The 17,269-nt window shown below is 40.8% G+C and overlaps 1 protein-coding gene across 4 annotated transcripts in view; it reads left to right on the forward strand.

Moving 5' to 3' along the window:
• SLK (STE20 like kinase) overlaps positions 1–17,269 on the forward strand; it is a 46,161-nt gene that overhangs the window by 17,356 nt on the left and 11,536 nt on the right. For 2 of the 4 annotated variants that reach the window (XM_081330057.1, XM_081330058.1), the window contains exons 4-14: positions 23–71; positions 723–872; positions 2,418–2,490; positions 2,707–2,901; positions 3,892–3,973; positions 5,021–5,149; positions 6,001–7,464; positions 8,799–8,929; positions 9,206–9,329; positions 14,436–14,615; positions 16,432–16,524. In XM_081330057.1, the coding sequence (XP_081186183.1) occupies positions 23–71; positions 723–872; positions 2,418–2,490; positions 2,707–2,901; positions 3,892–3,973; positions 5,021–5,149; positions 6,001–7,464; positions 8,799–8,929; positions 9,206–9,329; positions 14,436–14,615; positions 16,432–16,524 (2,670 nt within the window). The remainder of the gene's footprint in view (positions 1–22; positions 72–722; positions 873–2,417; positions 2,491–2,706; positions 2,902–3,891; positions 3,974–5,020; positions 5,150–6,000; positions 7,465–8,798; positions 8,930–9,205; positions 9,330–14,435; positions 14,616–16,431; positions 16,525–17,269) is intronic. The other 2 variants (XM_081330059.1, XM_081330060.1) reach the window with 2 other exon arrangements.

Here is a 17,269-nt window from a genome sequence, read left to right on the forward strand (position 1 = left end):
TTATTTTCTTTTAAATATGCAGATCCTCATTGAGTTCTGTGCTGGTGGTGCAGTTGATGCAGTAATGTTGGGTAAGTACGACAACATTCAAAATATTGGAAAAATATACAATTTCATTGGTAGTTTCTGTTATTTTTTACACCATTAATACACCACCCCATTGCCGGCAATGGCAAAACTTCTGATACATTGTGCGATGTCATGTGACATTGCGAGTTTGACATGTCTGCATTAATGCCTAGCTTTTCTTTTTTAGTTTAATTTACAAAGATAAATATACATGAATGCATAATGTTAGACCATGAGTTTAAGTAATCATTCTAATTTTAAAACGTGTGATGCTAGTGGGAAAGACCTTGGGATGTTGAAGAAATGCAAGAAATAAGGGAACAGATAAGACACAGCATAATTCTTGCACTGGTTAGTGGGCAAGGCAAGAGGTTCAGATGGGACCTTCCTAGTTTCTCAGATTATAAGGGAGATGGTAGGTAATTGTATTTGCAAATTTGCAAGATTTTGTTAATGTAGCCTTACAATAAAGTAGAATTGGCTTATTTGATCATATTTCCTGCTTGGGCATTTTAATGTTAAAATCTTTATAATCTATTTTGGATCTTTTGACTTGGCAACACTCCTTCCCCAACTTCTGCATATTTTGCTTTAATTATCAAGATTTTTGACAAAAAAAGACATTTAAATCCAAGAGTATGCTTTGCTTGTAGAACTGGAAAGACCACTGACAGAGTCACAGATCAGGGTAGTTTGCAGGCAGACTCTTGAGGCGCTACATTATCTACATGAAAGCAAGATCATTCACCGAGATCTGAAAGCTGGCAATATTCTTTTCACATTGGATGGAGATATTAAACTAGGTGAGTATTCTATTTCTTAAAGTAGAATAGAGTTACATTGTTTTAATATTAGTGTAGTATCAGTAATAGTTTCTCAATAAATATAGACAGCTGTTTCTATGTCATAGGAACTTAATTAGTATATCTGCTTTCGCTGATTTTAATCTCAAAGAAAACTGTTGTTTTTTTCTCCATTGCATGAAGAGAAGATATGTAGCTCTGGTTTGAATTGTGAAGTCCTTGATGCTTTCTGAGCATAGTTGTGTGCAGACCTTTTTTTACCCAACATCTTCAATGCTAAAAGGAAATGGGATTTGTTCTCTGAGCTTGCCCTGTCAGTGTTAGTGGAGGCGTTGTTTTCTTATTGGTAGTTCCTTGATTAGGATATTGTTTACTTCTTGATTGTCTGGTGTTAATTTTGGTATCAATCCCTGCTTATAAAGTTGTTTATCTCTATGTGCCTATTGATGGCTGATTTGTTTGAGTGCCAAGGTTCTAGGAATTCCCTGGCATTTTTTTGATTCAGCTTGGTCTAGGATGCTAAGTTTCCTAGTTGAAACTATGGTTGAGTCTGTCCATATGTTGTGAAATTATGGAATTTTCTCATGTTGTTTGACAGCTAGTTGGTGCTCGTGTAATTTTCTCCATAGTCCTTACCCTTTATGTTGTAGATGACTCCTGTTTTTAATTCTTGGGCTTTAATTCTTTAATTCTTTTCATTTACTTAAGATGTTTTGAAGGGCTTTGGTTGGTTTGTGTGCCATGTGAATGTAATACTCTCTTGGTTGTTTCTCAGATACCATTTAAATTGTGAAATTGGCCATCCTACTGGAAATTGCTTTCCTGCCATACATACATATGAAATTCTATCAAAAAACATGGCCAAACGTATCATACTAGGACGTTTTTTATTATAATGTCTTGCAGTTATAGATACAGGCTTGATGATTTGCTTTTTTATGCTTTGATAGCACTGCTCTTTAGAGGCAGCCTCAGCCTTGGAAATTGAGGCAAAAATATTGTCTAATAAAACTGTATTTATTTGATATCTTTTAGCATTTTTTTCTCTTCCTCTTTTACTAATTTAATCTCTTTTAATTAGCATCGTAATGTACATTTAATATATTTTGTGTGTATGTGTATATGCATATCTATGTATCAGTCAATGACAGCAATAAAAGTTGATCTGCTTACTTACCATAAGACTTAGTTACCATTAGACTTTTGACATGTTACACTGAATCTCACACTAAATCAACATAAAGGATATACATGTCATTTGTCTCTTTATTTTTTAAATTTATACCAGTTAGTAAGTAAAAACATGTCTTGAAAGTAACTTTTACTCATGAGATATTGATATAATTTTTAAAAAATGTTAAATGCATGAAAGTAATTGTTCCAAAAATATATCTTGGAGCAAAATGGAAAAAATAAAACGGAATCAGGAGATTGCTAAGAATGAAACAGTGTTTTCTCCTTTTTAGGAAGCAAAGCAAGTAGCACTGAAACATAAATGCAAATTGCTATGTGTGATTCTAAATCAATATTTTTTATTTGTTGAAGCGGACTTTGGAGTATCTGCTAAAAATACACGGACAATCCAGAGACGAGATTCTTTCATTGGTACTCCATATTGGTAAGTCATTTTATAGCCTTTTGAGGATAACCTTTTCTTACATAAAACATTGTATATTTTTAGAGCTATATAAAATAAGAACAGTGACAACTTTTTTTCAACTACAATAATACAAACAATATTGATCTTACGTTCCTTAGCTTTTGAATTAGCTCAGGTCTTAGACTAGGCCTTATTTATTGCTAACAATGTGATTTTTTTCCCCCCTTACTCCAGGATGGCTCCTGAAGTGGTTATGTGTGAGACATCTAAAGACAGACCTTACGATTATAAAGCTGATGTTTGGTCTTTAGGTGTCACTTTAATAGAAATGGCTGAAATAGAACCACCTCATCATGAATTGAATCCAATGCGTGTTTTGCTGAAAATAGCAAAGTCGGAACCACCTTCGTTGGCACAACCATCAAAATGGTTATTTTTCTCTTTATTTATTATCAGCATTAAAATAAACTGACAAAAGGAAGTACTTGCTCCAAAATTGACAGCAATTTTTCCGAAAGACATCTTAAGCCTATATTCTAAACCAGGGCTTTTCAACCAGTGGTACGGGTACTACCTGTGGTACATTGGCACCTGGAAAGTGGTATGCAACAATCCTAGAAAAGTGGTAGCGGGGGAGGGGAAATGAGCTGAACCGGTGACAGCACCGCACAAGCCTGAGCGAGAGATGGCTGGAGCTGCAGGGCTGTCAGGGCTCAACGGAAGCGCCAGGATCAGTGCCAGGCTCCAGCTGGAGCTCGACACTGATCCCGGCGCTTCTGAGCCCAGAAGTGCTGATCCGCTGGAATGTTGCAGCATCTCCAGGGTCTTGTGATTTACATTCAGATGCTTGGCAACTGATTCATATTTATGACGGACACAGTGTCCCAGAGTCATGTGAAGTGACCAAAAGCTGCTGCGACCACCCAGCAAATGGGGGGGGGAATAAAAATGAAACACCCACTCCCACCCCACCCCCGCTGCCAATCCTCAGAAATGCTCACAACAATGAAAACCTCGGACAGGAGCAAGAGCACCGCCGGGCAGGCTTGCTCGGCTGTGGCTTGGGGGGCACTTTTTTCAGTGCCATTGTAACTTCGAACAGAGTCACTAAACGAACTGTTTTAAGTCAAGGACTACCTGTACTTCATCACTTTTTTCCTTTTGGGGGTGTGTGTCATCAAGTTTTTGACACCTTGCTAGGCAGCTGGTGGTACTCGGATGTTGCCATATCCTAAAAGTGGTACAATGGGTGAAAAGGTTGAAAAGTCCTGTTCTAAACTACTGTAATAAAAGAAAACTGCCTGTTAAATATGAATGGAAATATTATCAATTATTTTGCATTTTATTTGGACCACTCTAATTAAGTTATCATTATAAATTTTATCTTTATAACTTACCAATTTAATTGCTTCTGTGTAGGTCTGCTGATTTTAAGGATTTCTTAAAGAAATGTTTGGAAAAGAATGTAGATGCCAGATGGAACGTTGCTGAACTTCTGCAGGTGTGAAGAATGAAATATTTTACTGTTTGGACTTCTGTTTTCCAATCATATAGAATTCAGATATACTGTACAGCAATGCTCAGTCATAATGAGTTATTTATTCATGTAAAGTTCTCTGGGCTGCCTGGTTAATTTCTACTGATTACAGAGCAATGTACACTGCAGCAAATCAGCAAACAATGAAATAGTTTCTTGAGAAAGAACAGCTCCAGATTCCTCTGCAGGAAGTCAAGGGACTAGTGTATATCAATGAGGTTTTTTTTTGTTTTGCTTTTACAATTTGGACTGTATGGAGCAATTGAAGACATTAATATGCTAAAATGAGACTTTACATGTTTAATGTTGTAATAGCATCCACCATGGAAATACAAATCTGAAGCCCTGGTAATTTATACTCTACGCTTTCATCTAAATGATAACCAAAACAATTAAGAATTTTTAAATGCAATGATAGATATAGTGAGATGTAAAAATAGCACTTTGCTTTAAACTTTAATTAAATGTCCATTTGGAGAAAAACAAGATAGGACCAGACAAAGCTGAGTTGAAATTAACACAGGTTAATCTAGGAATTGTTTATTAATTTTGTTATCTATTTTTATGTTTGATTTCACTAGGATTAGTTTTCATATTTACAAGGATAATTTGTAAAGGATAATTTTGAAATATATTTGTTTAGAAGAAATGGTTTGAGAAAATATATCCAAATATAGGATTTATAATGCAAATCAAGTAGTGCTGGATGTTGTTCAAGAAACTACAGTGTTTATAGATCTCGTTTATAATTGTGAAATTGAATCAGCGTATGACTTTCTTTCCTCCCAAACAGACTTACACATGCAAATATAAGAACTTACTGAAGAATAGAAATGTTATTTTTAAAGAGAAAAATATTGTTTAGAATTTTATAAAGAAGTGTTCAGTGAAAAAATGCGTTGTAAGCCTTTTAATAGAAACCTATGTTTTTACTTTTCTTGCATCAAACTTTTAATTTTGATTTTAAAGCCTTTTAATTTTGATTAAATTCTGTATGCCTTTTTTTACTAGCATCCATTTGTTACTGTAACTTCCAGTAAACCAATCAGAGAGCTGATTGCAGAAGCAAAGGCTGAAGTCACTGAAGAAGTAGAGGATGGAAAAGATGAAGATGAAGAGGAGGAATCTGAAAATTCTCTAGTGAGAAATTTAAAATTTGTACATTAAAAAGAAACTTTATATTGCAAGCCAAGTTTATAAATTATGTTGATTTTTGTTAATGTAATTTTTATTACAGTGTTATATTAAGAGAAGCATGTCATATAAACTGATTTGCTCTTTCAATTAATATAATTAAATATATAAATTAGAATAGAATAGAATAGAATCATTTTGAATTTCTAAGATTGGAACATTGCAACCTGTATTTTGGAATGTTATTCTGTTCTTCAAACAAGACCAACTGAGTTTTGTTTGTTTGAGTGTTCTGATGTTCCTCCAAAGCATAAGAATTTTCAGATTTCATTAGCAATAAAATGGCAGGTACGAGTTCCATTCCTGTTGCAGTTGGTCAGAGCTAGTTGAACGGATGTCAGTTAAACAGAGTTACTCAGTGTATGATGGATGGCCAAAAATTTAATAAATAAAATAACATACTTTAGACTTATGTAATCTTGTACCTATGGGTTCTAAGTTATAAGGAAGGTTGCCAAGTTCAGAAGTGTACAGTTTGTTTGTTTATTAAATTTTATATAGCCGCCCATCTCATTGAAGGCAGATGCTGTAATGCGTAAGTTTTTAGCTTGCACATTTAAAAACTACATCTTTTTGTCAGGTATGCATATAGATTCCCAAATGCAAAGAAAATTTGGATTACACAAGGTGCACATTGGGAAGAAGCCTATCCAGAGAAGTTGTTTTACTATAAATCCTATATACTGATACTATAAGTTCTACATAATCTTAACTTTAGTAATAGGATAATATTCAGTAATACTAAAAATTGAAGTAATTACATGTATAACTAATAATCATTTCAATATATATTTTAGCAGTTACCTGCAAATAAGCGAGCCTCATCTGACCTCAGTATTGCCAGCTCAGAAGAGGATAAACTTTCACAGAATGCATCTATGCTGGAATCTGTTTCGGAGAGACTAGAGCATTCATCCATGGAAGAGACAAGTACTAATACAATTGAAAAAGGAAAGATAAGTATGGAGCCTGGCAGAAATGAAAATGAAGTATTCACAGAAAACACAAGTGATGCCAAGGAGAGCCATTTTGAAAAAGGAGAGAATGAATCAGCATTACAACATGAAGTTGAAGAAGCAAAAAAGAGTGAAAATGCTGATCAAAATGTAATATTGAATGAAGACACTATAGCACAGAAAGAAGAAAAGGAAACCAATACAGTGTTATCTATAATAAATGTCAAACCTGATCTAAAAACAGAAAAAGACAATGATTCGTCAAATGAATCATCAATTGAGAGCAGAAATAAAATCAGTCTTGAAATTGAAGCCAGCAGTGCAGAAACTGGAGAAACAATTTCTAATGAGACTGATATGCAAGAAGAAAAGCAAAGTTTCATAGTCATCCAGGAAAACAAAACTGTGGAGGAAATGTCAACAGAAAAAACTAAAGCAATTAAGGAATCACAAGGAAATGAAAAATGCGAAGATGATGTTCTGAAAGAAATTAAAAATCAGAAATATGAAGCAAATGATATTAAGGAAATGACAGATATAGAAGAATCAAGTGATAAGCAGCAGAAACCAATAAAAGAAGGTATCAGTAGTGCTCAAGAGGGAGGTGTTACTACCAAGGTTCAGACCACAGATTCAGTTAAAGTAATTGAAAGCACCAAACAGCCAACAGAGTGTAGTTCTGAGGATTCTGAGGGACAAATTACTTCTGAACCAACATTTACTCAGAATGATGTGGATACTGATCAGCAACAGAGAGTGGGAGATTATGATGATTTTAACCAGAAGAACACCTTAAAGGAAACTGAGGTCAACATTTCAAAAAAAATGGAGGTCATGAAACAGAAGCCAGGATTGGATGATGCTGTACATGCTGAAAAACAAAAAACAATTCAAGAAATCAACACCGAAGATGCGGTTTACGTCGCACAACCTGGTGATAAATTAGAGATCAGAGCTGAAGAAAACCACAAGAATAATTCTCAAATAAGCACAGATCCTGAGGTAGTTTCCAGTGAGCTATCTATTAAAAATCGTCTTGAAGATAGTGCAGTGAAACAGCCTCTTGAACATGAGGCATCTCCAGTACCAAGTATTAATGTTAGCTGCGTAGAAAATGAGACAGAAGATAAATCAAGGAAGCAGAATAATATTGAACATACACAATATCTTGATCCTGAGACTGCTAAAGAAAATGATACAGATTCAGGCACTGGTTCTACAGCTGATAACAGCAGCATTGATTTAAATTTGTCCATTTCTAACTTCCTCACTAAAAACAAAGATAGTGGATCAATATCTTTACAAGTAAGTGTTTTAATTTAAAATTAAGCCCTGCGTGAATTTGAATGGAAACAAATTATATACACTGAGGGTCCCTTCTCTATTTACCATAACTACTTACAAATTAAATAATTTCCATATCACTGTGCCCTTAGAATATTGAAGTTCAGTATTTCTGCATTGTCATGTTTTCTTCTAATTCTATATATCAATTATATGTCTTTTAGTCCAAATTTTTGTATGGTACTTTATTTAAAATTAATTCCAAATATAGAAATAATTACTGTACTACAAAAATCTAAAGGCTACAGTTCCAATTATATTTAATATAGATTATTATTGGACATTTTATGATGTATTTTGTATATAATGTTTCTTCTGTGGTATTCTCTTTTTAACCTCTCCTGCAAAATGGAGATCAGATTATATACATACATAGATGTCGCTGTAGTCTTTTTCAGACTCAGCAGTGTTATGGAAACTGCATAACTGAGTAAGAAGTAGCACGTAAAGTAAACAAAAGGCAATAGATAAGGAAACAGATATAATTAAACCTAGTTATGTCTTTACTGTACCTGCCTCCTCATACCCTTTCATCCTTGCAAATGTCCTTCTTTCTGCTATGTTTAAATGCCAAATTATACCCTGCCCTTTGGTTTTTTAAAGTTCCCTCTATCTTTTTTTAAGTGTTTAGAAAGTCCATTCACAATCACACTTAACTTGTTTTTTCCTTTTCTCTCAGCTTGTTCATTATTCTTTCATTTGTTTAATTTGCATGTTTTCTATGTGATCAATAGAAGATTCATCTAATACATTGATATAGTTCACTAATTGTTGTTGTTGTTGTTGTTAGTTGCGAAGTCGTGTCCGACCCATCGCGACCCTATGGACAATGTTCCTCCAGGCTTTCCAGTCCTCTACCATCTTCTGGAGTCCATTTAAGTTCATGCCTACTGCTTCAGTGACTCCATCCAGCCACCTCATTCTCTGTCGTCCCCTTCTTCTATTGCCCATAGTTCACTAATAGTAGATATTTATAATGGTTGATGCAAGTATTTTACTGTACATGGTATTTAAGAAATTATTGCCATCTTATTTATATGTTCAGAAATTCAAAGAAAGGAAATACCTAGTTGAAGAAATGAATTTTCTTAAAGGAAATAAGTTAAAACAGATTTTACTTAATCTTGGTTATAAAAAGAATAGCTTGAAACCATATTTTTAAAAGATATGGTTTCAAGCTATTCTTTTTATAACCAAGATTAAGTAAAATCTGTTTTAATATATTTCCTTTAAGAAAATATATTTCTTCAACTAGTTATTTCCAGTCTTTATATGATGTGCCATCTTTTATTTAGGAAACCAAAAGACACAAGAAGACTTTAAAGAAAACTCGGAAATTTATTATTGATGGTGTAGAAGTGAGTGTGACTACTTCAAAAATAGTCACTGACAATGATTCTAAAAGTGAAGAACTTCGGTATCTTCGGTGAGTTTTAAAATATTCATTTCAAATGAGAGAGATTCCTTATCTCCAATACATATTCACATAAGAACTCATAAACATAGAAATATGTACATGCACATATACAGTCTACATATATTGGACTGTATTAGACTATAAGGAACAGTTTTCATTAGCTTAGTCTTATAAAATGCAGTAGTTCAGTTCCACCCTTCAGTTATTAGTCATATTACTTCAGAATTCTAATTTCACCTTGGTTACTGATGAGACTAAAATTACTTCCTTCTTCCTTAATGCCAGACGTCAAGAATTACGGGAGCTGCGCCTTCTTCAAAAAGAAGAACAACGAGCTCAGCAGCAACTCAGTAATAAGCTATTACAACAACGAGAACAGATGTTTAGGCGCTTTGAACAGGAAATGACAGTAAGATTCCAGTTTCCTGCTGCTTTTATATTTTGGGGCAAGCTCAACATTTTATGTTTAGTGCTCTGTGATGAAACAGTATATTATGACATTCTTCTAGAGTAAAAAATGAACTATTCCTCCTTATAAAGGGCAGGAAAGCTGGTTGGTAGAGGAAAAGGAGAAAAGGAATGGAAAAGGAGATAGTTACAATGAAAGGAATAAGATGCATGTAGGTTGTGATAAAGAAAATTGTCAATTTGAAAATAAGCAAAGGCTTTGTACTTCTAAACATAAAGAACTTAAATCCAATATTATCTGTTTATACAGTGTTACTGCTAAAGAAAGTCTTAATCTTGTCGATCAGAAGGTTGGCAGTTTGGCGGGTCGAATCCCGAGTGCCGCGTAACAGAGTGAGCGCCTGTTACTTGTCCCAGCTTCTGCCAACCTAGCAGTTCGAAAGCACGTAAAAATGCAAGTAGAAAAATAGGGACCGCTACGGTGGGAAAGTAACAGCGTTCCGTGCGCCTTCGGTGTCTAGTCATGCCGGCCACATGACCACGGAGACGTCCTCGGACAAGCGCTGGCTCTTCGGCTTTGAAATGGAGATGAGCACTGGCCCCTAGAGTTGGAAACGACTAGCACGCATGTGCGGGGGAACCTTTACCTTTACCTTTTAGGAACATAATGTGCATGATGCTACTCTCATAAATCTGATACATGCCACAGGAAAAGTGCTGATAATAGAGAAATTGATATCAGTATAAGAATTTGGGGTAAATGTAGCAAGAGTTTAAACAATAACGTTTTTATCCTTAAAAATTAGAAAAAGTATGCAACTTGTGACCAAACAAGCACTGTTGTTGTAAATATTTTAGCTTTATGATTTTAAAATTTAGGGGGTTAATGGCTGTAAAACCATTTCAGAATTGCTTGACATTAGTGAAGAAATGTATATACCGTATATACTCGAGTATAAGCCGAGACCCCTAATTTTACCCCCAAAAACTGGAAAAAGTTCTTGACTCAAGTATAAGCCGAGGCTGGGATCCGCCGAGTGGCTTTCAGCACTGGAGAAAATGCAAAATCGCTCGAGACCAAACTTGAAGGAATCAGCTGCCGGTAGGAGCGAGGTGATCCGTGCGGTCCCGTGACAGCCAGTCGGGCAAGCAACGCGAAGAGCGGCAGGGCTTTATTTTTGTACCGTGGAGCTCCCCCTCCCCCTCCTCCAAACTCCCCCTCTCTCCCCCTTCCCCCCACTTCCCAGAGCTGAATACAGGGTATTAACCGGCGGCGGAGGCTTGCAGAACGGCGGATCGAGCCTCTGTTGCTGGCGGCTGGATCCGCGCTCCGCGCTCCGCCGGTGGCAGAGGCTGGATCCGTGCTCCACAAGCCTCTGCCGTCGGCTGGATCCGCACCCCGCAAGCCTCTGCCGCCGGCAGAGGCTTGTGGAGCGCGGATCCAGCCTCCGCCGGCGGCAGAGGCTTGCAGAGCGCGGATCCAGCCGGCGGCAGAGGCTTGCGGGGCGCGGATCCAGCCGGCGGCAGAGGCTTGTGGAGCACGGATCCAGCCGCCGGCAGAGGCTTGCGGAGCGCGGATCCAGCCTCCGCCGGCGGCAGAGGCTTGCGGAGCGTGGATCCAGCCGCCGGCAGAGGCTTGCGGGGCGCGGATCCAGCCGGCGGCAGAGGCTTGTGGAGCACGGATCCAGCCGCCGGCAGAGGCTTGCGGGGCGCGGATCCAGCCGGCGGCAGAGGCTTGTGGAGCACGGATCCAGCCGCCGGCAAAGGCTTGTGGAGCGCGGATCAAGCCTCCGCCGCCGGCAGAGGCTTGCGGGGCGCGGATCCAGCCTCCGCCGCCGGCGGCAGAGGCTTGCGGAGCGCGGATCCAGCCGGCGGCAGAGGCTTGCGGAGCACGGATCCGCGCTCCGCAAGCCTCTGCCGCCGGCGGAGGCTGGATCCGCGCTCCGCAAGCCTCTGCCGCCGGCGGAGGCTGGATCCGCGCTCCGCAAGCCTCTGCCGCCGGCGGAGGCTGGATCCGCGCTCCGCAAGCCTCTGCCGCCGGCAGAGGCTTGCGGGGTGCGGATCCAGCCGGCAAGCCTCTGCCGGCGGCAGAGGCTTGCGGAGCGCGGATCCAGCCTCCGCCGGCGGCAGAGGCTTGCGGAGCGCGGATCCAGCCTCCGCCGGCGGCAGAGGCTTGCGGGGCGCGGATCCAGCCGGCGGCAGAGGCTTGTGGAGCACGGATCCAGCCGCCGGCAGAGGCTTGCGGGGCGCGGATCAAGCCTCCGCCGCCGGCAGAGGCTTGCGGGGCGCGGATCCAGCCTCCGCCGGCGGCAGAGGCTTGCGGAGCGCGGATCCAGCCGGCGGCAGAGGCTTGCGGAGCACGGATCCGCGCTCCGCAAGCCTCTGCCGCCGGCGGAGGCTGGATCCGCGCTCCGCAAGCCTCTGCCGCCGGCGGAGGCTGGATCCGCGCTCCGCAAGCCTCTGCCGCCGGCAGAGGCTTGCGGGGTGCGGATCCAGCCGGCGGCAGAGGCTTGTGGAGCACGGATCCAGCCGCCGGCAGAGGCTTGTGGAGCGCGGATCAAGCCTCCGCCGCCGGCAGAGGCTTGCGGGGCGCGGATCCAGCCTCCGCCGGCGGCAGAGGCTTGCGGAGCGCGGATCCAGCTGGCGGCAGAGGCTTGCGGGGCGCGGATCCAGCCGGCGGCAGAGGCTTGTGGAGCACGGATCCAGCCGCCGGCAGAGGCTTGTGGAGCGCGGATCAAGCCTCCGCCGCCGGCAGAGACTTGCGGGGCGCGGATCCAGCCTCCGCCGGCGGCAGAGGCTTGCGGAGCGCGGATCCAGCCGGCGGCAGAGGCTTGCGGAGCATGGATCCGGCGGCGGAGGCTGGATCCGCGCTCCGCAAGCCTCTGCCGCCGGCAGAGGCTTGCGGGGCGCGGATCCAGCCGGCGGCAGAGGCTTGTGGAGCACGGATCCAGCCGCCGGCAGAGGCTTGCGGAGCGCGGATCCAGCCTCCGCCGGCGGCAGAGGCTTGCGGAGCGCGGATCCAGTGGGGGGGAAAAGCCCTTTAGCAGGATTTGCCTGCATGTCTCAAGTGCTACCTAATGTGCTTTCAGCCTCAGTCGGCCACTCCACATTGTAATCACGAAGGTAGCTCTCTAACGGAAAGGAAAGGGAAGGGAAGGAAAGGAAAGGCCACCATCTCTCCTCTGCCGCTCGCTCTCGCCGCTCCAGCCCTGGCGAGCCAAAGAGACGAAAGGCCCCGAGCGATAGGAAGGGGATCTCTGCCCTAGAGCGGGAGGGGGGAGGGAAAGGGGGGGGAGGAAAGGCCCGATCGCTTTGTGTTGAGCTGGTTCAGCTCAGCCGGACTAGGCGGGGCTGCAGCTCCCAGCTGATGCCGCTGCCGCCATCCAAGTCCGGCCGGCAAGAACTTTTTTTCTCCCCGCCCCGCAGTGACGAGTAAAGCGCGACTTACTTCCTCCTCCGTGCCCACGTCGCCTTCTCGCCCAACAATCCCAAGTAAGGGGCGGCCTCAGAAAGGGGCTCTAACTTTCCCCTACCACTCGAACTTATCTTGGAGAGGAAGGCAAAATCGGGAGAGGGAAGAAGAGCGAGGACTGGAGCAGCGCTTGCCCGGCTTCTCTCCCCTGCAGGGAGCGGCGGGGTCGGTTCCGCCTCCACCATGTTCTCTCTCGAGAGCCTTGTCCCACCCACAAAGCGCCAGCGCCGCCGCTGCCGCCCCCTTCCTAGCCAGCCCTCAGCCGCTTCACAAGCACCCGTTGCCGGCCCAGTTCTATCAGACCTGCGCGGCGCCGCACGTACTCCGTTTACACGGCCCCCGTACTTCCCCCACACGTCCCTTCTCCCGCCTCCTTCCCATAACGGCCTCTACCTGCCGCCGCCACCCTGACCAAACCCTCCCTGCGCGCACCCTCCCTCCCTCCCTCCCTCTCTGTCTCTAGCTGGGCGAGGCTTCCAGCCGTCACCGTGACGCTGCACGCCCAGCTTCTCTCTGATTTCCCTGGCCCAGTCCAGTGATGCTTGAGAGGAAAAAAAAAGCGAGCGGGCGGGCGAGGGGGGGAGGGAAAGGCGAGAATGACCGCTTTGTGTTACCTGCCATGAAACTAGTCCTTGCAGGCGTCGCACTCTATCATGAAGCGGGTTACATCGTAGGGCAGCCAGGCAGCGGAAAGAAGCAGGCAGGCAGGGCGCGGAGGTCCGGAGACCTGCCGACGTTTGGGGAGGTTTGGGGAGGTGCGCGCGCACCTCCCCAAACCTCCCCAAACTTCGGCAGGTCTCCGGACGGCGGCGGCTTGGGAGAGGTGCGCGCGATCCCGGAAGCACCGAAGCCTCGGCCGCGCGCAAGTCCTCGGTAAGTTCTTTTTTTTTTGTTCACTGGAGTATAAGCCGAAGTGGATTTTTTCAGCCCAAAAAGTGGGCTGAAAAATTCGGCTTATACTCAAGTATATACGGTATTTGCATTTCATATTCCCTGTCTTGCTGAGTAAGTGATTAACTTGTGCTGATTCAGTTCAAAATATGCTAAAGATTTCAGCAAAATCTAGAAACAATTTTGATTAGATTAACTGTTTTCTTGAATTTAAGTAAATGAATTTATTTACTTATACAAATGAGTTAAGGCAGAGAAAAAATGCCTTACTAACAGATGGTGTTTTCTCCTCTTTCAGTTACAATCTATCGCTTAATAAACAATTTACAAACTTTAATAAAGGATTCAAGCAGTTATTAGATTACTATTTTTCATGAGATTCTTCTGTTTTATTTTAAGACTGCTCAGAACAGTATATCAGTATTTGTTCTGTCTTTCTTTCTTGATTTTTTAAAAATATCTAAAATAATTGCATATAGGAAAGAAGCTATGCATTCTCATTCCACATACCATCCTCATTTTTATCTTTGTGCCTGACGTGAGAGTCAATAGAATTTTGTGGGGGGGTGGACTTGGAGCATTTGTGACACATAACAATTCTAACCTCGGCCCTCTCCTGAGTCCACCCTCCAGTTCTGCCTCTTCTACATATAGCTCCTCATTATGTATGCAGATTCCTCACTTTCACATCCCAATTTTTATCACTCAGATAATCAGTGAAAATAACGCCATTGTTTTTTTTAGAGCAAGAAGCGGCAATATGACCAGGAAATTGAAAACCTAGAAAAACAGCAAAAACAGACTATAGAGCGCTTAGAACAGGAGCATACAAATCGTTTACGTGATGAAGCTAAGCGCATCAAAGCAGAACAAGAAAAAGAATTATCCAAGTTTCAAAATATGTTGAAAAACAAAAAGAAAGAGGTAAACCCTTTAAATAATTTAGTAAATACAATGAATGTTTTTGGCCTTACTGATGTTTACATTTTCATTCCATGTTACAATTGTGCATACACACTCACATGTACACTTGGGGTCTCCAACACCTTAATTTCAGTAATAAATTATGATGGGCTTTCACTATGTATTTGAAATAGTAAAAAGTATTATTTAGTCAAGACCTTTGATAGAGTTTTTGTGTATGTTATTCATCAGAATAATTGCTAGAACTGTAGAAAGATTTTGCATGTGCTTTTATGAATACTGGCTAATTATTAAGATTTTTTAAATTGGCTGTTCGTAACATAATCACAGGTAAAAGTCATGGAGATTTTCATGAAATATGTCACAACAGAATTTTTAAAATTCTGTGTAAGCAGAAGGGTGATCTTTATATCAGAAGAATCAGAGATAAAGTGCTGTAGAACACTATTTTTTGCTCTCAGATTACCCTACATGCAATATAAAACAGTTTTACATTTAAATATAATTGTGGTAGAAAAACTACAGAATTGGTATCTCTGCATGAAATAAAAAAGGGATTGTTATGCAGTATGTTATTAAGATAATTTTAAAAATTGAAGTAGTGGTGAAATTTACCATTTTGGCTTTATTTGGAACTAATCCAGTTTAAATGGTAAGAAATTCTTTCTCAAACTCAAATCAACTTAAAACTCAGTATTTTAATATATTGTTCCTTACTTAAAGTAAGGCCAAAATTATGAAAAATGAAGGAATTGTATGTCAGATCTTATATTCTGAGTTTTTGTTGTTTGTCTGATTCATTAATATTTCACTTTATTACTCTTTTTGACAACACACTTCTCCAAAATACCCCCAGCCTAATGATTACCAAGCTATTATATTATTACATAATATAATTACAGCAGAAATTTCTTGACCCTCTGTTTTGATATATTTTATTGATAATTTGTTCAATGCCATTGTTCTTATGCTAACTGTTCGACATTATTACTGTAATTACATCCAGTTGTCTTTTTTTCAAATTGTATAATATTAACTTCTTTCCTTTTTGCTAAATTTCTTGCACTTCGAGTTTCTAATGGTGATTGGATCTCAAAGGGGAAAGCTGGTTAAAGTTTTATTACACTCATGGAAACAGGAATAGCATGTGGTGATTTGGGCTTTATTTCCTATGGATGCTTTACGTTTTCAAAAAAGTAATTTAATCGTAAATGGCTAGACAGTCCATCCATCAGAAATATTTTAATTTGGTTTCTATACTGAATAAGGGGTTGGACTTGATGGCCTACACGGCCCCTTTAGCTCCAGTATAAAATTGAACATTTGATTTACTTTTCCAATGATATGTGAATATCACTTTTGAGATGATTATGGCTTTTCATACAAATTGTTCTTTTAACAACTATTATCTGTACTTTATATAGACAAGTGCAGAGGTAGCTATTCTTGTGTTGTTTGTGTTTTATTATTTGGAAAAACAAAATCCTTTCTGTTGTCCTTTCAAGAAGCTTTCTATTTTAATTACTATCTCTCCTGCATAAAAATTGGTTATGGAAGCAGTTTATTAGTACTCGGATGCAAACAGAGATTCGTTGTTAGGCTGCTATTGGCATGTGCACTTTTTTCTGGAATACAATCAATAAATACTTTATGCATGTATGCTCTTCCCACCGTTTTCTCACAAGCTAACACTTCCAGCTTTGCATGCACTTGTAACATCTTCTGAATGCTTATTGCTCCTCTTCATTTACCATAAATGCTTGCTGTGGAGAAAAAGGGTTATTTTCCCCACATTCTGCATGCTTGTGCACTGTAGGTTTTTAATGAAGTGGAGAAAGCACCAAAAGAGCTGAGAAAAGAGCTCATGAAACGCAAGAAAGAGGAGCTTACTCAAACCCAGCATGCTCAGGTAACCACAGCAGCTTCCTGCTTCTAAACCCCCCCCCCCAACCAGCTTTGTTTGCATTGCTTTAATAGTTTGATAGTGATTGGGCATTTTTCCCTGTGAAGGAACCTATTCATTGGTAGTGATTTCTTTCCCAGAACTGCAGCTAGAAGTGTATTAAATTTTAATGTTAAAATATCAGTGTAAAAATGTTGCTATTTAACAAATATTTAGTTATTTATAGAACAGCATCCAAAGGTGCTTTTTCAAGAGGCAACTGGACTTTCTTGTTTTCCTTTGAAGATGTTTCACTTCTCATCCAAGAAGCTTCTTGAGTCATAGCTGAAGAAGCTTCTTGGATGAGAAGTGAAATGTCTTCAGAGAAAAACAGAGTCCAGTTGCCTCATGAAAAAACACCTTTCGGACATCCATGACCTGGATGACTGAGAATCTCCATAGACAACAGCATTCAGAGTAATTAAAGTTCAGTGTATGTTGTATATTAAAATGTCTGTCATATATACTTTACATCTACTTTAACTGAAGCTTTTTAGAATCGAAAATAATGGGAAGGTTATTATGATTTTGCTTACCTTTTTTAAAAAAAATAAATCACTGAAGTCTATAATTCCATACAGTGACCTAGTGTTAATTAAGTGCATATTTACGAACATGATAATCAAAGCTTTCTTCCAAAGATACTGCTGTAGACGGTATATTTTGATATTTTTGCTGTTTGAAACAAAATTTGCATTGTGATTGCTGTATC

The sequence above is a fragment of the Vipera berus genome, assembly GCF_964194415.1.
Source record: "Vipera berus genome assembly, chromosome: 5".
NCBI lineage: Eukaryota > Metazoa > Chordata > Lepidosauria > Squamata > Viperidae > Vipera > Vipera berus.